This window comes from Dendropsophus ebraccatus, chromosome 2 (genome assembly GCF_027789765.1).
Source record: "Dendropsophus ebraccatus isolate aDenEbr1 chromosome 2, aDenEbr1.pat, whole genome shotgun sequence".
Classification (NCBI taxonomy): domain Eukaryota; kingdom Metazoa; phylum Chordata; class Amphibia; order Anura; family Hylidae; genus Dendropsophus; species Dendropsophus ebraccatus.
In genome coordinates this window covers 23,591,391-23,614,376 of record NC_091455.1, presented here as the reverse complement: position 1 = coordinate 23,614,376, position 22,986 = coordinate 23,591,391, and the positions used below count along the sequence as shown (strand labels likewise).

The following is a 22,986-nucleotide window of genomic DNA, read 5'->3' as shown; positions in this document are numbered from 1 at the left end:
TGATTTGAAAGAAAAACTTTTGTGGTGAGAAATCCCTCTAAGGGCAATAGTCAAGGCCCGTTTGGACATTTACACCCTTTAGCTTCTTTGTAATCCATACATTCAACAACATTAAGTCCGGAATTCCTAATAAAGAACCATCTGCTTTGTTGTCTTGATGCGGAGGTGTTTGCCTGTGTTTGTCACCTTATATTAATCAGATTCTTCGAGGTGATATAAGACATTAGTCGCATTATTAGGGGTAACATTTTCCATAGCTAACAGCATTGTCCTTTGATGCTCTCTGAGGCAAAAGAAACTTCTTTGACTCCACTTCACTATTCAAACAAAGCCGCGTGTAATTGCAGTTCCTTCTGTTCCGAGTCTGTTCCCGACATCCCAGTCATTCTTGTCCTGCTCCCGGCCAGAAAGCACCTGAGTATTATATATATTGACAGACGAATCCCATAGAGGAGCTATACCAGGTCTCCTCTGCACCGTCCAAGAGGAAGAACGATATGTAGGAACGGATTTGATTTTTTATTTTTATTTTTTTTTAAAAAAATTTGAAGCCGGTAAAAAACTTCACTGAGGACAATGAAAGGATTAGAAAAAGCCTATCTGGTGGGCGACAAAGCGACAAAGATGTATTCCCTGACTACTGACAGGTAACACGACCTTACTAATCTACTGGTTACATGGTGTCAATTAAACTAAACAATAGACATTTTTTTATATAGTCAAAACTTTCAGCAATTTTTAAAAAATCTTACTTTCAAAAAATTTTCAAAAATTTGATCTTCTTACATTTGTTAAATAGTTTAATTGAGTTAGATGTGGTGTTTTATAGCATATAAAAGGCGTTCTGTAATATATTTTTATACACATTAAAGTGGTGTAAATTATTTCTTTCCATTTCATTTAATCTGATTTGAAGGATTTAAAAACATAAACATTGAATTTGATTTAAATTAAACTTTCATTTAGTTTTAGTTATAATCTGGTTGCAGATTTGATGGTAAAATACTGCGGGAAATATGGATGTAAAATAGGTGAAATGAGTTTATATTTAAATGTTTTCATTACTGGAAATCGTAAAATCCAATGTAATATTCTATATATCTACTGTCTATAAATGTAAGAAAAGTTACTAATGTCTCACATTTTGTCATAGCTTTACTGGATAGATAGATAGATATCTAATTATCATTGCCCCCGGTAGCCGGAATCCTGCTCCACACTGACGAGGGGCAGATACCCCGAAACTGCAGTCTGTGGATGGATGCCTAGCCTTGGTAACCCTTGTCTTATGTCGTTATACTCGCCACTGAGTTAGACTTTGACTTACAGGGGCCACCCTGGTGTTTCCCTATTTAGATCCCAAAGCTCGCAACAGAGTGAGGACCTGAGGGACTACGTATCAGGGTGGTTTGGTGCTCTCCCCACTAGGAGGCACCCCTTGGCAATGGGCTTCCTTCTCTGGAGAGAGAGATATCTGACTATTCCCGTGTTTTCAGACTCGTAACTGAGGCTCCACGGACCCCTTTTTTGCATGGATAGATAGATAGATAGATAGATAGGAGATAGATAGATAGATAGATAGGAGATAGATAGATAATAGATAGATAGATAGATAGGAGATAGATAGATAGATAGATAGGAGATAGATAGATAGATAGATAGATAGATAGATAAATAGATAGGAGATAGATAGATAGATAGATAGATAGATAGATAGAAGATAGATAAATAGATAGGAGATAGATAGATAGATAGATAGATAGATAGATAGATAGATAGATAGAAGATAGATAGATAGATAGATAAATAGATAGGAGATAGATAGAAGATAGATAGATAAATAGATAGATAGGAGATAGATAGATAGATAGATAATAGATAGGAGATAGATAGATAGATAGGAGATAGATAGATAGGAGATAGATAGATAGATAGATAGATAGATAGATAGATAGATAGAGAGATAGATAGATAGGAGATAGATAGATAGATAGATAGATAATAGTCACAAGGTAGTAGTTATGGTAAATTGATGGAAAGTATGAAGGAATGCCAATGGATACCATGTTAAGTCAATGAGTCTGTTTGCTCTACAATAGAACTGGCAGAGCATCATACTTTCTGTTGTGAATGGAAGACAGATGTGCACAGAGCCCTACACGTACAATAATGAATGAATGCAAATGGAAAGACTGGACATTGCTAGAATACAATGTCTATTATGCTGGGCTGTATATATAATGATATGCTGGGCTGTATATATATATATATATAAAATGGTATGCAGGGCTGTATATATATATATATATATATATATATATATATATATATATATATAATGGTATGCAGGGCTGTGTATATATATAATGGTATGCTGGGCTGTATATATATATACTGGTATGCTGAGCTGTATATACATATATATATATATATATGTATAATGGTGTGCTGGGCTGTATATATAATGATATGCTGGGCTGTATATATATATAATGGTATGCAGGGCTGTATATATATATATAATGGTATGCTGGGCTGTATATATATATATACTGGTATGCTGAGCTGTATATATATATATATATATAATGGTGTGCTGGGCTGTATATATAATGGTATGCTGGGCTGTATATATATACTGGTATGTTGGGCTGTATACAGTATATACATATATATAATGGTATGCTGAACTGTATAGCCAGAGTTATAACCAGGGCCGTCTTTCCCATTGGGCAGGGTAGGCGGCTGCCCGGGGGCCTATGACTCATGGGGGGGCCCCAGTGGCAGTCGTCTACCCTGCAGAAATAGAAAGACCAGGGGCGGGCTGGGCTGGGGGGCTGACCCTTTGCAGTAGTTGAGGCCGTCCGCCGCGCTATTCCCTCAGTCTCTTCTGAGCCGTCTAATCCCCCCAGGAGCCGCAGACGTGCTGAGCGCAGGCACGTCTCCAGGCACCTACATCAGGTCCCCAGCGGTGACGTCATTTCCCTGACGCGCCGCTGAGAGCGGAGAGAGGAGCCGCCGTGCTGCAGCAGCAGGGAGAAGCTGCTGCAGACTGAAGATCCGGCCCAAGGAGAGGTGAGTTGCATTTTTTTAATTTTAAAACCCCTTCACACGTGGCCATGCGGTGGTGGTGGGGGGGATGGGGGTTTGAGATGCACACGGAGGGCTATTTTATATGGGATGATGCACAGGGGGGGGGCTATTCTTTATATGCAGGGGGGCTATACTACATAGGGGGTGCATGGGGGGGGGCTATTCTATAAGGGGGGTATTCTATATGGGGGGATGCACGGGGGGGCTATTCTATAAGGGGTGGATGCACAGGGGGGCTATTCTACATAGGGGGATGCACAGGAGGGGCTATTCTACATAGGGGATGCATGGGGGGGCTATTCTATAAGGGGGGGATGCACAGGGGGGGCTATTCTATAAGGGGTGGATGCACAGGGGGGGCTATTCTACATAGGGGGATGCACAGGAGGGGCTATTCTACCTAGGGGATGCACAGAGGGGGCTATTGTATAAGGGGGGGATGCACAGGGGGGGCTATTCTATAAGGGGGATGCACAGGGGGGCTATTCTACATAGGGGGATGCACAGGGGGGCTATTCTATAAGGGGAGATATACAGGGGGGATATTCTACAAAGGGGGGTGCATGGGGGGCTATTCTATAAGGGGGTATTCTATATGGGGGGGATGCACAGGGGGGCTATTCTACATAGGGGGATGCACGGGGGGGCTATTCTATATGGGGGGATGCACAGGGGGGGCTATTCTATAAGGGGTGGATGCACAGGGGGGGCTATTCTACATAGGGGGATGCACAGGAGGGGCTATTCTACCTAGGGGATGCACAGAGGGGGCTATTGTATAAGGGGGGGATGCACAGGGGGGGCTATTCTATAAGGGGGATGCACAGGGGGGCTATTCTACATAGGGGGATGCACAGGGGGGCTATTCTATAAGGGGAGATATACAGGGGGGCTATTCTACAAAGGGGGGTGCATGGGGGGCTATTCTATAAGGGGGTATTCTATATGGGGGGGATGCACAGGGGGGCTATTCTACATAGGGGGATGCACGGGGGGGCTATTCTATAAGGGGAGATATACAGGGGGGCTATACTACATAGGGGGTGCATGGGGGGGCTATTCTATAAGGGGGGTATTCTATATGGGGGGATGCACGGGGGGGCTATTCTATAAGGGGGGGATGCACGGGGGGGGCTATTCTACATAGGGAGATGCATGGGGGGCTATTCTATGAGAGGAGGATGCACGGGGGGGGGCTATTCTTCATAGGGGGATGCACAGGGGGGCTATTCTATATGGGGGGATGCAGGGGGGTATTCTATTTCTTTTTCCCCACATGGGGCTGCACAGCACAAGGTTAGGGGGGAGGGGGATGCGGGGACTTGATCTTGGGTGGGGGGCCCAGTCCACAGCTGTGCCCAGGGGCCCATAGTTTTGTTAAGACGGCCCTGGGTATAACCAGTAGGAAGAGGGAGATTGTGATCCCGCTGTATAGAGCTCTGGTGATATCACATCAGGAATACTGTGTCCAGTTCTGGAGACCTCACCTACATAAAGATATTTGTAGATATTGGTAAGTAGAATGGATCCAAAGACGGCTACAAAAATGATTGATGGTGTGAGCCATAAAACATATCAGGAAAAACTAAAGGGTGTTTTGGTTGTATGATGGGAGTTGTAGTTTTGCAACAGCTGGAGGGCCGAAGGTTCCCTACCCCTGATCTAGGGGAAAGAAGGGAAAAGGGGGGAAATGATCAAAACCTCTAAATGTTACAGGACTAAATAAAGTTCAAGAGGAAAGTTTTTAATAAAAAACAAACAAACAAGAACACGTCTCCAATAATGATAGGATCAAATGCACTTTCTAAACGAAGTAGGACCTATAGTATGCAGCTAGTATGCAAAGTCATAAGGTTTATTCGAAAGCAAACATCTAGTGACTTCTCTCCCTATGTTTTTACATTTTATGGTCTGAAATTTAGATGTTTCCTCATTACTCCCTCTTCCTCCTCCTCTCTCCATAAACTTGTATGAGCAGAATGTAACCTGATCCTTCTGTCTCTTCTCTCAAAATAGACTTGGGAAGTTTTTTTTTGTTTTTTTTCGAGTGATGTGTTTAGGAGATGGTGCAAAAAAGAAGCCTGATAAGAGGAGAAAGAGGATTTTTTTTCTGCTAAGATATATTACAAAATGTCTAATATTCACTTGTTCCATTGATTTATGCAAACTTTTTTTTTTTATGAGAGCGACCATATACGATTTGCTGTACCAACAGAGACATAATATGAGTGTGGTCTGGTGTATTTCCATTGTGCACAATTTTTCAGCTGCTGAAGAGCCAAAGGTCGTAGGTCACTGATTTAGGCTCAAAGACATAGTAGTTATATGAGAAAGCAGAGACAATAAATGGCTTGTTGTGGCCGGCTCCGTAAGGCTATGTTCACATGGCGTAAGAGAGCGGCCGGTCTCTGAAAAGATCATCCGGATGATATTTCAGCTCGCAGAGTTCTGATGCGGGCGCATCCATGCGCACCCGCATCAGAATTCCCCACTGCACGCTATGAAGCAAGAGGCCGCAGCTGCTCGCTCCATAGTGTGCACTGACGTGGCTTTCTACGGTCGCTATTCACGGAATAGTGGCCGCAGAAAACTGACATGTAAGTTGTTTGCGGCACTGCTAGACGTCCCGGCCGGAGCGTATACTATGTGATTACGCTCAAACCGGGATCCCATAGACACACGGCCAACATATTTTCTCGTATTAACTTAGGCTGTTGTTGCAATCGGCAACAACAGCTGTAGAAATACGAAAAAATACGTTGTGTGAACATGGCCTAGGAGTAGACATTTATTTTGATCATGTTGCCTGCCACTCTGTCACCCCCATAGTAGCCATTCTGGTAGATGCCCGTATATACGGCAAGTCAAAAATTCTTAAATTTATATAAAAATTGTAAAGCTGAGAGATCTCCTCCATTTTACAAAGAGTGTCACCTTCTCTGGAGGACCCCGGATGTCCATGCATAAAACCAACCTCATTGATTGTAATAGTACAATTGTAATGCGCCTTTTCTCCTGTGGTGGCGCTGTAGATAAAGTGATGACTTACCGACAGATTTACTCACAGGTTACAGTGAGATATATTTAGGTAATTTAAGGGACATTATGAGCGGCCATTTACGCTATGACTTTGCCATAATGCAGCTTTCCCTGTCCACCTTGTATAATCAGTTTACATCGTTTTATTATTTCAGAGCTTTTTCCATTTATAATTGAAGGGAAGTAGTTTGATGCCTCCGGATTTCCCCAGACCTAATGGTCGGCATTATTCTCTTTTACACATCTGTATTTCTTAATGAGAGACTCTGCGTCGATGAGACTAGCGGGACGTTAATAATTAAAGCCGACTGCCCGGCTATTGTTTCCCAATGGTGATTTATATGGCCGATTGTCAATCTTAACTCTCGGCTTGGAAAGTTGCCAAAGTTATCGCAGCATCAAAGAAAACCAATTCTATCGCTCTCGTTGCCTTTTGTCAAATGATCGTTCTATAATTCTATCTGTGCTGGTAGAAAACCTAAAGAATAAACTGAACAGGGCTCTTAGATAGAGTTAAAGGGGAACTATCAGCATTATAGACAAATCTAACCTGCTGATAGTTCCCTATTGTGCACTGGTGCTGAGGAGGAAGGTTTGTCTTTTACCTTTATCCTCAGCATCATTCACACACTGTTGTCAGTGTAATCCTCAGTGCGGAGCACCGTTAGGAGCAGGGACAGCATCAGCACAGAGCTTACCTGGGCAAGTGCCGGGGCCCACAGCACATCTAGGACCAGAGATGAAGAGGGGTCCAGCGTTTTAATGTTCAGACCCCTCACTGTAGTGCAGGGTGAGCAGCCTGAACATCAGAAGACACAGGAGACGGAGCAGGACCTGCGCAGAGAGGGAAATGGGTCAAGGACCTGATCACATGACCCAAAGGTCCTCAACCTTATAGTGTGGAGTTTAGATCAGCCTGACAAAGAGGAAACTGAGCTGTAAGTGCTGTATGTCAGTGTCTGAATGTGTCAGTCAGTGTCTTTGTCAGTCAATGTCAGTCAGGCAGTCAGTGTCTGGGTCAGTCAGTCAGACAAAAATGTGTGTGTGTTTATGTTAGTGGTGGCTCAACTGAACCTGGAATTGGCCTTGGTTAGGAGCACTCCCTAGAGCGCAAGCCAGCCCGCCAGCTCCATTGATTATCATAAGAAGGAACGAGCCGGCTTGCTCAATGGGGGCAGTGCTCCTAACGGTGCTCCAGACCGAGGATTACACTGCTAACAGCATGGAAGCATTGCTGAGGAGGAAGGTAAGAGACAGACCTTCCTCCTCGGAGCCCCATGCACAATAGGGAGCTGTCACCAGGTTAGATTCATCCAATGCTGATAGTTCACCTTTAACATAGTTCCCTTTTAAAATCCACCCAGTTCATACTCTGTACAGTTTCCATTGTGCCTAAAGGGTTAAACAGTGAATAATCTGCCTGTTGTCTGCTGTATCCGAAAAATCTGCCCAATAATCGGTAAATGTGTTAAACAGCTTATTATTAGTGTTAGTATGAGAGGAAGAGCGAACATAATATCACAATTCTGTGCTCTGTGCACTCTTAAGAGTTATTATATGTGATTAGGAGGATGAGGGTCACCGCAGCAGCAGCATAGAGTCCTTAGTGCCATCAGGGCGGGGCTTCTCTGCTGCTGATTCCCCTCTCTCTGTCTGTTGCATCAGGTTCGGGAGAGGGAGTGGGCTGTGGGTCACTGGGTTCGCTCCTCCCTAAAATCAACTGGTGCTAGAAAGTGCCAACGATTTGTAATTTACTTCTATTAAAAAAAAAATAATCTTAAGACGTCCAGTACTTATCAGCTGCTGTATGTCCTGCAAGAAGTGGTGTATTCTTTCCAGTCAGACACAGTGCACTCTGCTGCCACCTCTGTCCATGTCAGGAACTGTCCAGAGCAGAAGTAAATCCTCATAAAAGCCTCTCCTACTCTGGACAGTTCCTGTCTTAGCCAGAGATGTCAGCAGAGAGCACTGTGTGTGAATGAAAATTAAACAACATTTCCTGCAGGACATACAGCAGCTGATAAGTACATGAAGACTTAAGATTTTTAAATAGCAGTAAATTACAAATCTATAGAACTTTCTGAGACCAATTGATTTGAAAGAAAAAGATTTTCGCTGGCCAACCCCTTTGAATGCAAAAATTCAACGGTGGAATGTTTTTTTTTCCCCCCAATCAGTAAGTTTCAGTAAGAAATATCGGTATTGCTTAATACAACATGAACATTTAAGAAAATAATAAGCCCTCATACAGCTGCATTGATGGAAAATGTAAAAAGCTATGGCTTCCTGAATGCTAAAAGCAAAAATTTCTGCCGTCCTTAAGCTAGAAAGCCTGTAGTAGCGTCTCTGCTGGTACTAGTACTAAAAGTAAAAATCTTCGTAGATGTGTGCGGGTGACCCACTCTGACCCAGTCCCTTCATCCAGTACAGGTCACATAATCTCACATGATCTTAAAGAACCTTTAAGTGCCGCACATGTTCTGCAGTTGTTGTTTTTTTTTACAGTTTAGGTTCACACTGTGTTTTTGCAATCAGTTTTTTTCATCCGTTTTTTGCAAAAAAAAACCGGATGAAAAAACAGATGCATTTGTGTGCATCCGTTTTGATCCGTTTTTCCATTGTAAAAATAAACGGATCAAAATGGATCAGGATCAGCTGACACTACTTTTGTGTCCGTAAAAAAAAAAAACGGATCCCTTTTGATCCGTTTTTTTTTTTTTACAATGGAAAAACGGATCAAAACGAATGCACACAAATGCCTTTGTTTTTTCATCCGTTTTTTGCAAAAAACCGATGAAAAAAACTGATTGCAAAAACGCAGTGTGAACCTAGCCTTATACTTTTATTTTATACTCAGTGCAGAACAAAGAGACTGTAATAAAGAAAAACATCAAGAGGAAGAGTCCACCAGCCGGTACCACTGCCACAACAATAACACCAAGGCTTACGATGCCAGGCAGAAGGAACACAACATGGCCAAGAAGAAACTCTACATCGCAGCAGCCATCTGTCTGGCATTTATTGTAGCAGAGATTGCAGGTAACTTTATTGCACCATTAAATGAGTCCATTGTCTAGGCCAGCGATGGGGAACCTTCGGGCCCTCCAGCTGTGGGAAGGGTCGATGGTTCTCCATCCCTAGTTTAAGGGGGGGAAAAACCCCTTTGTTATTCTGGGTACAGGAAGCTGAGGCTAGCCCTTGTATGGATTTGCCCCATGTAGGCTGGCTATTCAGTTGAGGTTTTAGATATTTTTGAATGGGGCTAACCCATGTCCAGGCTAACAGATACGGGAATCCAAGCAGATTCTGCCACAAATGGGATTCCAGAAAAGATCAAACTGCCGTGGCAGACAATTACCTACTTTCCCCATAGGGATAAAACTTAACTTTTATTGAGATTTGCTTAAATTATACATGTGCTAGTGTATATACAGTGCTATAATAAAAAATAGTTCAACTGGTGGTTCTTGTCCGTATAGATTATGCAGGTATGCTGTACGATGGTATACCTGCATAATCTATACGGACAAGAACCACCAATTGAACTATTTTTTATTATAGCACTGTATATACACTAGCACATGTATAATTTAAGCAAATCTCAATAAAAATTAAGTTTTATCCCTATGGGGAAAGTAGGTAATTGTCTCCCACGGCAGTTTGATCTTTTCTGACTAAACCATTACCTCCCATAAGGTGACGGATCAACCATCCTCACAAATGGGATTCCACACGGTTCTCATGTGAATTTCAATGCGGTCTCTGCTTCAGGATTTATGTTTCAGTTTTTATTAATCACTAGAATGAGCGCTCCTCTCCTTGCACTGGGGGTTGTCTCGGAAGTAGAAGACGTCTGAAGCCTTCTGCTTCCTGGACAGCCACTTTAAATTATGAGTTTGTTTAGGTCATGTGACATAAAGTCCGGAGAAACCATGCTAAGCTTGGACTCCCTGTCTGTTCTCTTTTGAATGATGGGTAAAGGCTGTATGATGATGAGGGGGGAGGCGAGCACTGACCTGTCAGGTCTGTGCTCGCTTTTCCCTCCTTCCCCACTTGCTGCCTGCGCTATTACACGCGGGAGGGGCTGCCTGGACGATCCTTAGATCATTCGGGCTACCCATTAAAGACAGTGGCTGTCAGCTGATCATGGTATTTTAACATGTCCTGCTGCCCAAATTACATTATCAATTACATTGCACCAGTTACATCATGAAAGACATGGTCTGGCTGGCCATTTAGACACTAGGACAGCGCCCGTAGGCCCATGGCCTGGACAGGCCCACAACCCCTGTGTCTTAAGAATTAGAGTTAAGTATAGGAGAAGTATAGAATAACTTTGCTCAAAGATCATATCGGTTGGGATGACCATTGATGTCCATAGGCCATAACCTACCCTGACAATTTTTTTCTGCTTACTCATTAAGTACTGCTTATCTACTCCCGTTTCAGGTGGTTACATAGCGGGAAGCCTGGCTGTGGTAGCCGATGCCGCTCACCTTTTTGTGGATCTTTCTAGTTTCTTAATTAGTCTTTGTTCCCTGTGGTTGACTTCAAAGCCAGCAACACAAAGGCTTACCTACGGCTGGTACAGAGCAGGTAACACATTGTAATAATTGTCCAGACAAATCTTAACAGTCAGTCACCTGGGCGAATAATATATCTCTAGAAATATTAAGAAAGTCCTAATGGCAGACCACGCAGCTTCTACAGGGCCTGCCATCATGGTACCCCACTCTCAGAGCCATGATGGCAGACCATGCAGCTGCTACCATGCTACTATAGCTACCATGATGGCAGACTACGCAGCTGCTACAGGGCCTGCTATCATGGTACCCCACTCTCAGTATATAATATAATCGCACAATAATCTCTTTGTGTACTAGGGCCCTTAAATTTAGGTCATGGTGCCTTTAAAAATCCCATTAAGCACAATAACGCTCAGCTTTAGGAACCCCCTCCCCTTCAAACACTATTGAATACCGAAATTTTCCAGGGGGCCATATTCCTGCAAGATGGTGTCTTTAGCTAGGCTTCACATACATTTACCCTACATTTTTTTTTTTTTTTCATATATCTTTTTAGAAATTGTTGGCGCCTTGTTTTCCATGATCACTGTATGGGTGGTGACAGCAGTGCTGGTCTATCTGGCTTGTGAAAGAATCCTTCAACCTGATTACACCATTGATGGTGCTGTTATGCTCATGACATCTGCCTGTGCCCTAGGGGCCAATGTAGTGTAAGTTCTGTTCTTATGGTTTGTATGCAATTTTTATTTTTAAAAAATGGCAGCTTGATTAATCATTTGTCTTTTGTATTCCATAACTTTTGATTCACCCATATACTCAGCCATACACCAGTAGCCATTCTAGTGGATGTACCTGTGAGTGTAAGCAGCAAAGGATAGAGAATCGCTGATTATCTCTAGGTCAGTGTACAGGAGCAGGAACTCCTGTCATTGACAGCAGTTCCTGCTCCTGTATATACAGAGTGTGAGACATAGGCTACGTTCACACTACGTACGTTTTGTATTAACCACGGCCGTTGTTGCCAATTTTCAACAACGGCCGTGATTAATACGAAACTTACATAGTGATGCCGTCTATGGAATCACATAGTATACATACCGGCCGGGATCGGTAGCGGCGCTGCAGAAAACGGACATGTCAGTTTTCTGCGTCTGCTATTCATTGAATAGCGGCCGCAGAGAACCCTGTCATTGTGTGCAGCGGGGAATTCACATATGGGTCACACGGGTGCACCCACATCTGAATTCATTAGTAGTAAAGATAATCCGGCAGGTACTGCAGTATCGGCTGGGATGATCATCAGTAACACTGGCCTTTCTGTGATCCGGCTGGGTCACAGAACGGTCGGTGTTTTAATAAATGTGAATATGGCCTTACACCAGGCCCGGATTGGTAATCTGGCAAAGCGGGCAAATGCCACCTGGGCTGCCAGGATTACCAATCGGGGGCCGCCGGTCCTGGCCCCCATGTGCACTGGCCCTAAGCAGTGGCTGCAAGAATAGCGCAGCCGGCCGCTGCGCTATTCATTCAGCCTCTGCAGAGGGCTGGTGACCTGGCCCTTAAACTGTGAGCGTTCACAGTCTGCAGCGGCCGCACTCTGCCTCTGACTGACAGATCCAGGGAGCCGTTGGCCCCCGGCCCTGCCAGTCACTCCTGTGGCCGGCCGGTCTTCGTAGCCGGAAGTTGTCAGAGCCGGCCAGGAGTTGCAGACGTGCCGCGCGCAGGCACGTCTGCAGGAACCTCTGCCAGGCCCCCAGCGGCTGACGTCACTTCCATGACGCGCAGCTAAGGACCTGGCAGGAGAGAGAGGAGAGACGCCGCCACGCTGCAGCAGGAGGCAGGTGCAGTGACCGAAGATCCGGGAGGAAGAAGCTGCCAGGAGCGAGTTGACAGGTGAGAATGTGTGTGTTTTTTTTTTTACCCCTTCACATGTGGCCATGGTGGGGTGGGGGGATTTATGTGGATGCACAGCAGGGGGCTATTCTACATTGGGGGGATGCAGGGGGGCTATTCTATATTGGGGGATGCAGGGGAGGCTATTCTACATTGGTGGATGCAGGGGGGAGGGCTATTCTATATTGGGGGGATGCACAGCAGGGGGCTATTCTATATTGGGGGGATGCACAGCAGGGGGCTATTCTATATTGGGGGATGCAGGGGAGGCTATTCTATATTGGGGGGATGCAAGGGGGGCTATTCTATATTGGGAAGATGCAGGGGCGGGGCTATTCTATATTGGGGGATGCACGGGGGGCTGTTCTATATGGGGGGATGCATGGGGGGCTATACTATATGGGAGGATGCAAAGCAGGGGGGCTATTCTATATGGGGGGATGCACGGGGGGCTATTCTATATGGGGGATGCATAGCAGGGGGGCCATTCTATATGGGGGGGATGCACGGGGGGCTATTCTATATGGGGGGGTGCACGGGGGCTATTCTATATGGGGGTGTGTGCACGGGGGGCTATTCTATATATGGGGGGGATGCATGGGGGGGCTATTCTATATGGGGGGATGCACAGCAGGGGGGCTATTCTATATGGGGGGATGCACGGGGGGCTATTCTATATGTGGGGATGCACAGCAGGGGGGCCATTCTATATGGGGGGATGCACGGGGGGCTATTCTATATGGGGGGTGCATGGGGGCTATTCTATATGGGGGGGTGCACGGGGGGCTATTCTATATATGGGGGGGGATGCACGGGGGGCTATTCTATATGGGGGATGCACAGCAGGGGGGCTATTCTATATGGGGGGATGCACGTGGGGGCTATTCTATATGGGGGGATGCACAGCAGGGGGGCCATTCTATATGGGGGGATGCACAGCAGGGGGGCTATTCTATATGGGGGGATGCACGTGGGGGCTATTCTATATGGGGGGATGCACAGCAGGGGGGCCATTCTATATGGGGGGAATGCACGGGGGGCTATTCTATATGGGGGGGGTGCACGGGGGCTATTCTATATGGGGGGGTGCACGGGGGGCTATTCTATATGGGGGGATGCACAGCAGGGGGGCTATTCTATATGGGGGGATGCACGGGGGGCTATTCTATATGGGGGGATGCACAGCAGGGGGGCTATTCTATATGGGGGGGTGCACGGGGGGCTATTCTATATATGGGGGGGATGCATGGGGGGCTATTCTATATGGGGGGATGCACAGCAGGGGGGCTATTCTATATGGGGGGATGCACGGGGGGCTATTCTATATGGGGGGATGCACAGCAGGGGGGCCATTCTATATGGGGGGGATGCACGGGGGGCTATTCTATATGGGGGGGTGCACGGGGGCTATTCTATATGGGGAGGTGCACAGGGGGCTATTCTATACATGGGGGGGATGCATGGGGGGCTATTCTGTATGGAAAGGTGTGCAGCAGGAGGCTATTCTATATGGGGGGATGTGCAGCGGGGGGCTATTCTGTATGGGGGATGTATTGATGAGGATGTTGCTGGAACAAGAAGCCTAAAATGTCTGTCTGGCAGATCCCGTGGAGAGGAGTCATGGCCAGAGAAGCCTTCATGACGGCCGGAGCCAGATGGAGAAGAAAAGGAAAAGTGGACGGCTCTTCATGCGGAGAAGACGCCTACTGTGAGTCACAGGATGTAACTGCACTATAATCACTTATAAGGTCTGCAGAACCTTTATACAGCTGGGATCTACCTCTGTATCAGGGGTGTCACACTCCGGCCCTCCAGGTGTTGCAAAAATACAATTTCCATCATGCTTTAGCTGTCCAGGCATGATGGGATTTGTAGTGATGTAACAGCTGGAAGGCTGGTGTTTGACACCTGTGTTTTATGGTCACTGCTTTGGAAGAATATTGGTCTTTATATATTGGCTGTTATTTGGTGCCAGTATAGTGGTATACAGTCACCGTATGGGGGGAGTAGTGGGCATGGTGTCATGGTATAGTGGTATTATCCAGTCACCGTATGCTGAGGGTAGTGGGCATGGTGTGATGGTATATGGGCATGGTGTGATGGTATAGTGGTATACAGTCACCGTATGGGGGGAGTAGTGGGCATGGTGTGATGGTATAGGGGTATTATCCAGTCACCGTATGCTGAGGGTAGTGGGCATGGTGTGATGGTATAGTGGTATTATCCAGTCACCATATGCTGAGAGTAGTGGGTATGGTGTGATGGTATATGGGCATGGTGTGATAGTATAGTGGTATACAGTCACCGTATGGGGGGAGTAGTGGGCATGGTGTGATGGTATTACTCGTCCTGTGTATTCTGGTATGTTTGGTAATATTAGTGTTGTATATAGTGGATTGTATTCAGTCACAGTGTAGGGGTATTAGTCATTATGTGGTGGTAATGGCCGTGCTCATGGTTTGGTGATATTATTTGTTATACTGGTAGTATAGGAAATATTGGTGGGTTTGCTTAGTAACAGTATGGCAGTAACGTGCACAATATGGGGATAATATTTGCTTACAGGTGTTATTAACTATGACAGTATTATCATGCACAGAAAATTCTAGATAGATAAATAGATAGATAGATAGATAGATAGATAGGAGATAGATAGATAGATAGATAGATAGGAGATAGATAGATAGATAGATAGATAGATAGATAGGAGATAGATAGATAGATAGATAGATAGATAGATAGATAGATAGATAGATAGATAGATAGATAGGAGATAGATAGATAGGAGATAGATAGATAGATAGATAGATAGATAGGAGATAGATAGATAAATAGATTAGATAGATAGATAGATAGATAGATAGATAATAGATAGATATCCAGTAGGAAATGTCTATCTAGCAGCGTATTATGTAGCTTTGATTACACATGAGATCACAACCAGCAGACACATTTTAATAATTAAAACCTTACTGTTTATACCGCCATTATATGTAGTGCAGACATAGTAAGGATAAAAGGGATTTAAAAAATATAGTAAATTTTGTCCAAAAACAGCACCACCTTGTTCTCAGACTGTGTGTGGTATTACAACTTGGCTCCATTCACTTCAATGGAACTGAACTGCAATACCTCACACAAACTGAAGAAGAGTGTGGCACTGCTTCTGGAAGAAGGTGGCCATGTTTTTCTCCTTTAAGGGGAATCTGTGAGGTCCATACCAGGTCTCGGGCTGTAGATCTCAGCAGACAGGTGTGAGGGAGATATCACTGACCTTTAGTCCAGTGTAAACTTTTATAATTGTCCTTTCCATTACCAACTAAAGTTCCACAACAGCAGCGGCAGCAGCAGCACCACCACCCTATACGTCCATCAGTCAGAGCAGGAATGGGCGGGGCAGAAGGTGCTGCTGTGGCTCCACCTCTGTGACACTTCAGCTGGTAATGGAAAGAATGATTATAGAGGTTTACACTGGACTAAAGATCCAGTCCTTGGCCTGTACGCTGGGATCTACAGCTGTGCACATGCTATAGACCCCACAGGTTCCCTTTAAGGGCACGTTCATACCTAATCCAATGCGGATTTGATGCTTGTGATTTAATCAGTTGAAATAAATGCATAAATATGCCGCATCAAATCCACAGCAGATTATGTTATATCATTACTTTTGTGTGCTGATGGTGGGGTTCACATGTTTAAGGGAGTAGTGGGGACACGGCTAAATGAAGCAGAATTTGCTACAGGAAATTACGCTATCCATGATATGGTATGTGGGCTGCTGGGGTTTGATTGCCAGGGCTGATTTTAAGTCCCAGTCCGGCCCTGCCTTACACTGTATGCCTCTCTGCCCAGTGAAAGTTTTCAGGCACAGAGCACCTTGACCAACGAATGTAGAGTGTAAGTGTTAGTCTTGGTGGCCTTAGGCTATGTTCCTTCTAAGTAAAATATAGGGGAAGGCAGCCGTCTTGTAACATAGACAGCCGCCAATAATGATTAGGATCAAGGAGAAGTCCACTTATTTTTAAAATCCGGCAGCTGGCAGGGGGGAATTTGATAATGAGTACAAACTTACCTCTCCCCATGCCCATGGTGAGTGGCGGGACCGGCCTCAGGCCCCCACTAGAAGTCATTTTCCAGAGATCCCAGAGCCTGGCGGGGGTCCCAAGGCCGATCCTGCCATTTGACCCGGGCACAGAAAGAGGTTAGTTCGTACAGATTTTACAAATGGCCGGACCTTTAATGGCCGGACCTTTAATGAGACGACCGTCTTTCGCCGATATTATTACTTACTGGGAACATAGCCTGACACATTTTCTGTACCCAGCAAGTATTAACCGAATAGCACAACCTACAGTGTATGCCTAGCAGCTCAGTGTACAGGAGCAATGACAGGAGTCCCTGCTCTTTTACATATTGAGAAGCAAGGCATATACTGTATGCTTTTGCAATTTACCTAATGTCTATGTATTTGCATTTATCCTCATATACTGCACGGTATCCTGCATTTACTTTTGTTAAAAATATTTAACACTACACCAATATTAAGTAAATAACGGCGATAGGGAGATCACCAGGGGTACAGAGGTCGGACCCCCTGTGACCTCCTACATTTTTTTTTTCCTGGACAACCTCTTTAAAGCTATGTTCAGGTTATGTTTTTGAAAAAGTACGCCGTTGTTGTCGGCAACAACGGCCGTGCTTTTCATGAAAACATTCGTTGCCTATTTCTCTTTGGGATCCCAGCCAGAGCATATACACATAGTCAGTCAGACATGTAAGTGCACACTGTGGAGCAAGTGGCTCCGGACGCTCGCTCCATAGTGTGCTGTTGGGAGTTCTGATGCAGGTGCGCACGGATGCGTCCGCATCAGAACACTGCGGCCGAAAAGATCATCCGACTGGTACTGCAGTACGCTATGTGAACATGGCCTAAGGCTGTATCCATGTTTTCCCAGACTCGCTAGGGCTGCATCCAACTTCTTCAGCCACTGGTAATCAAATGCTGAATGATCCTACTTGAGCATGCTCCAGTTGTGCTCATCTCTAACCGTCTCATGTTGAGATTAACTTTCCAAACTTTCTAGAAAACTTTTTTCCTTGTCTAACTCTGATCCTGAACATGCAGCGTATAACATTTCTAGGATTTTTTTTGTGCTCCTGACTGCTTCTCCTTGTTTTGACTTGACAGCTTGGCTCTGGTCCTGCATAATACAGGACATGGTCACAGTCACTCAGGAGGTCAACATGAACATATGGCACCTGATTACCAGCCTCAGACTAATGCCAGTGTACGTGCCGCCTTCATCCATGTCATAGGAGACCTGTTCCAGAGCGTCAGTGTGCTCATCAGCGCTCTCATCATATACTTCAAGGTCAGTTTATATTATATATTCTGATGGAAGGAAATGATTTCACCACTTATACTAATACAAGGAGAAGGAAGCAACCTCTTAATAACCAGGGGTCATCCTCATAGACGCATACTTTCAAAATTACAAAAAAAACTACCTGTTTTTTTAGATTAACTTTTCGGGGTGGTGGGGTTACATCACAAAAGCAGCCCAGATCTAAGCAATAAAGTGCTGCTGCTGCTGCTGACAAGTCATAGGACCCTCCTTTTTATCGCCTGTAGCAGCTCACTGCTTAGAGAAGAGGAGAGGATTGCATTCAGGAGGCAGCACTGTGTACATACAAAGAGAAGAACATTGTGATGAGGTGTGCTGGGTTAGGTTAGGGGGGAAATTAAATGATTTCTGTTATTTTTCTTTAATTGGGTATTCTGGTATGAGAATATTACAATATTTAAATAAAATTAGCACCCCAAGTTATATAGTTACTTATATAGTGTTATCACTTATAGTACTGGCTTCAGCATGATCCACCCGACAAGACATTATGTAGTTCTTTTATTTGTAATATTGTATTGTCTACAGCTTTCTGGCTCTTTTTAAAAAACAACACATCATCCTCTGCTATGGCAGTAGGCGTCTCTGGATCTTAAGCTCTAGCCACGCCCCCTGGGTGATGTCACCATCTGTGACTAGCCCCGACAGTCTACATCACCATCCTCCGGTTATATAAACATATACATATAAATCTTTATTTGGATATTTTAAAAAAAGATTAGGTATGTTAACAGCATGATGCCACAGAAAGAGGAGCAGACAAGGAATGAATACAGCAGGTGCCATCGTCTGCTGCGAAATGACCATCACAATAATAATTGTGAATAAAGTTTTGAAGATATTAATAATAGTCATTTTATATTTTAGCCGCAGTACAAGATAGCCGACCCGATTTGCACATTTATATTCTCCATTTTTGTGCTGGCCACAACTATTACCGTTTTACGAGATATTCTGCTTGTGTTAATGGAAGGTAAGTCATGGTGTAAATATCTTTATATGTGCTTGCTGTGTTACTATAAACTTAATTCAACTCTAGTGTTAAGAGAATTTTCTGAACTGTTCAGAGTTGGCAACGTTCTCCTAACCTCAACCCTTGACATTTGACTCCCGACGGCTAGAGAAGTTGGATGCCACCCTAGGGCTGTCAGGAAAACATGGATACACCCCATCCATCCAATTTCTCCAGTTGCTGGGAGTCAATGCTGAGCGATCGGGTTCAGAGAACATTGTCGAACGTTGCTGGTGATCTGTCATTGCTTTTTAAAGGGGTGGTTCACAAAAAAATTCTTTTAAATAGACTGGTGCCAGAAAATGCCAGAGATTTGTACTTTTTTTTTAATCAGATACTTTTTATTAAACATTTTTCAATTTTTTACAATTTTTACTTATCAGCTGCTGTATGTCCTGCAGGAAGTGGTGTTTTCTTTCCAGTCTGGAGAGCAGGTGAAGTTTATTATGCGGATTTGCAGTTTCTGACATGGACAGAGGTGGCAGCAGAGAGCACTGTGTCAGACTGGAAATAATACACCACTTCATGCAGGACATACAGCAGCTGATAAGTACTGGAAGACTTGAGATTTTTTTTAATAGAAGTAAATTAAAAATCTCTGGCACTTTCTGGGACCAGATTTTTTGGTGAACTACCCCTTGAGAAGATGGGAATAACCCTTTAAACCATATATAGTGGAAATAACATAACATTTGGTATCCAATGTTGTATCTGGCACGGTGTTTGCTACACTTGTAGAACTTTTCTGAACAGGCAGCTGATATTAAGTTCAATGACCGATCCATTAACCATGTTATTATCACCGAGTATCTTACGAGACATCTTTTCGCCCTACAGGAGTCCCCCGAGGGATTAATTACAGCGCTGTAAAGCAGAGTATTCTTGCAGTGAATGGGGTTAAATCGGTACACAGCCTCCATCTCTTGGCTTTAACAATGAACCAAGTCATCCTCTCAGTTCATGTTGCCACAGGTCAGTAAATGTATGTGTGCATGGAACAAAAGTTCAATTGTTGGCCAATAATGCCATTTTTTGTGCTTTTATACCAATGCTTTACCTGTCATTCAACCCTTCAACAGCTTTCATCACAATGTGCTTTACTGCTGAGACCGGCTGCTCGGCTATGGGATTTCTCTATCAGCAAGTACAATGGCTTAGGTTCTGAGTGACCCGCCTGCCACCGCCGAATGTCTGGAGCTGGCAAGCCATCACTCATATAGACTGTACATAAGAGGCTTTATGGAGCCTGAAAAGACGACTTCTACAACAGCGTCCTATGATACAATGGAAAAGTAAACTTTATCGCAGTGTTCGAAACAAGGGACGGCAGCGCAGTTCACGGTGACATCAGATAACCATTGACTTTAATGGGAGTTATGCTGTTTGTGTAACTCCCGGAGTAAAGAGCGTAGCTCGCAGGGCTATACCGTCTGTGCAACTTCCATTAAAGTCAATGAGAGTTGCGTAACTTGACGGCTTCCTAACCAACTCTGGCGGCTCAAAAACAGGGGTATTTGATAACAAGTACAAACTTACCTCTTACCAGGCTCCGGGATCTCCGTGGTGTATATGTCAAGACCCGGATGATAGACTGGACGTTCAGCCAATAAGTGATTGGGACGGGACAGGCCTTTTCCCCAGAGTTGTGATGTCATTACAACTCAAGGGAAGAGTGCCTTCCGTTGGGGTCCCGAGGCTGGTCCCACCACTCACCGCAGGCACGGGGAGAGGTAAGTTCCTACTTGTTATCATCTCCCCCCCACTCCGCCCGCTGCCAGATTTTATAAATAGCCGGACTTCTCCTTTAACCAGGTGCCCCCTACTCGGCAAAGCGGAGGTTGCCTGGTTGACCTATTGTACTTTTTTGGTTAACACTATTAAACACTATTGCTCGCTCAACACTAATCGTTTTAATAACAGATCCATTAAAAACCCCATAGCCCTCTTCACTTTTCTTCTTACTAATCTTTGCTATTTATCATTTTTTAAGATGTCTCTGAAGAGTCTATGAGAATTTTGAAGGATGTTAGCAAAAACATATTCGACAACTACCCCTTCCATTCCGTCACCATACAAGTGGAACCAATCGAAGAACAGAGTCCGGAGTGTATGTTTTGTTGTGAGCCAAGCGAATAAGGAATGTCTCCTGTAGGACCAGCAACTATGATGCCACGTGTCGAAGATAATATAAGATAAGTAATATACGGGAGATGGAAATTCATTTCAACCAATGGAATGGACCACTAGCCATATACTCTTTGATTTTCTGGAAATTAAAATACTGAAAAAAAGATAGCTTGATGAAGCCCACCCGGATTTAGGACAATCCTGAAATGTGTACAGTTACCCTTCACCCTCATCGAGAACCCAGTACACTATATTATCTATGGTGATGGATACCAGATGGGGGTGCTTGCCTAATAACAATAAGTACGCTATTGGAACTACTGTTATAGTTTTTTCAAATACTGGAACGTAATAGCTGGAAATGATCCATCAGGTAATCCATGACATGAGATCCAACAAATAGGTCAAGGATGAAGGTGATCCAACAAATAACCCGTTACGGGAGATGATTTATTACAAATATCCCATGACTAGAGGTGATACGTTATAAATAAACAACGACTGGAGATAACTCAGCACTGGGAAAAGACCAACCAACGAACCCATTATTGGAGAAGATCCATTCAAAAAATAACCCAACCATTGATGACTGGAGAAGATCCTTTACAAATAACCCAGAACGGAAGATCTTGGAATCATCCATTACGAATAACCCATAACTGGAGATGGTCCTTAAATTAACTATCTATGAGGAGGATGCCGTACAAATAACTTATAACTAGTGTGTATCCATTCTAAATACGCCATGACTGAGACTGGACACTGGACCTAGGGTGGACTTCTGAAGTCTCCCCCCCTGCCATCAGCAGATCTGACTGGAAGAACAGCGTACGGGGAAGGGGGGCTTAGACCTAGGCTGGACTTCTGAAGTCCCCCCCCCCCCTGCCATCAGCAGATCTGACTGGAAGAACTGCATACGGGGAAGTAATGGCTTCAATTTTAGTCTTAAAGAGTAACTGTCATGTTTTTTTTTATTGCAGAAATCAGTAGTATAAGCGATTTTAAGAAACTCTGTAATAGGATTTATCAGCCAAAAAAGCCTCCTTCTGTACTCAAGAAGCAATCTCCCAGCCTCCCCCCCCCGACTTCTTATCTGTGCATTATCAGGCAAACACGTCTGCATTACAGAGAAGCCAGTGAAGACAGGTTCTGCTCTCTCCATTGTAAGCCTATGAAGGGGGGAGGGGCTGGGGGAGATGAGGGAGCAGGAAGAGGTGACATGAAGGTCAGCTGTTTGTAGACTGTCTGGGCACCTAAAGTGCAGGATTCTGGGGTGAGAAAGGTCAGTGCTTATCTATGAACTTACTGAGAGAAGATTGCAGGGTGTTGTGCTGTGCAGGGCTGCTCCGTGCTCACTCACTCCTAACAGCCCCTCCCCTCTCCATAGCCACATAATGGAGACAGAAATCCTGCTTCTTCTGAAGTGAGGGGGGAGGCTGGGAGATTGCTTTTTCACTCCAGAAGGAAACTCTTTTAGTACATAAAACCTATTACAGAGTTTCTTAAAATCGCTTGTACTATAGATATTTATTGTTTTCAGAAAAATGACCCTGAAATGACAGTTACGCTTTAAGCCAAATGGACATTGCATCTCAGAAGCTGACAGTGCTACAGTATAGGCCAGGCATGGGGAACCTTCGGCCCTCCAGCTGTTGCAAAACTTTAGCTTTAGCTTCAGCTGTCTGGGCATGATGGGAATTGTAGATTTGCAACAGCTGGACGGCCGAAAGTTCCCCATTCCTAGTAAAGGCATTAGGCATAGACATATATAGGCATTAGATAACCAATTTTCATTGCTTCTCTGGACTAGAACATGGCGACTACTAGAGTTGTGTGAGCACTAAAATGCTTGAGCGTTCGTTGCTCAAGTCAAATTGCAATGCTTGAATAC

The 22,986-nt window shown here is 44.5% G+C and overlaps 1 protein-coding gene across 1 annotated transcript; it reads left to right on the top strand.

Annotated features, from left to right (window-relative positions):
* The first annotated feature begins 576 nt into the window (after nt 1–576).
* On the top strand, nt 577–22,226 carry SLC30A8 (solute carrier family 30 member 8). Its single transcript, XM_069959848.1, has 8 exons — nt 577–647; nt 8,990–9,171; nt 10,582–10,728; nt 11,215–11,368; nt 17,740–17,923; nt 18,824–18,929; nt 19,806–19,940; nt 20,959–22,226. Exons 1-8 carry the CDS (start codon nt 577–579, stop codon nt 21,102–21,104), a joined length of 1,125 nt encoding a protein of 374 aa, XP_069815949.1. The 3' UTR covers nt 21,105–22,226.
* The last annotated feature ends 760 nt before the right edge of the window (nt 22,227–22,986 follow it).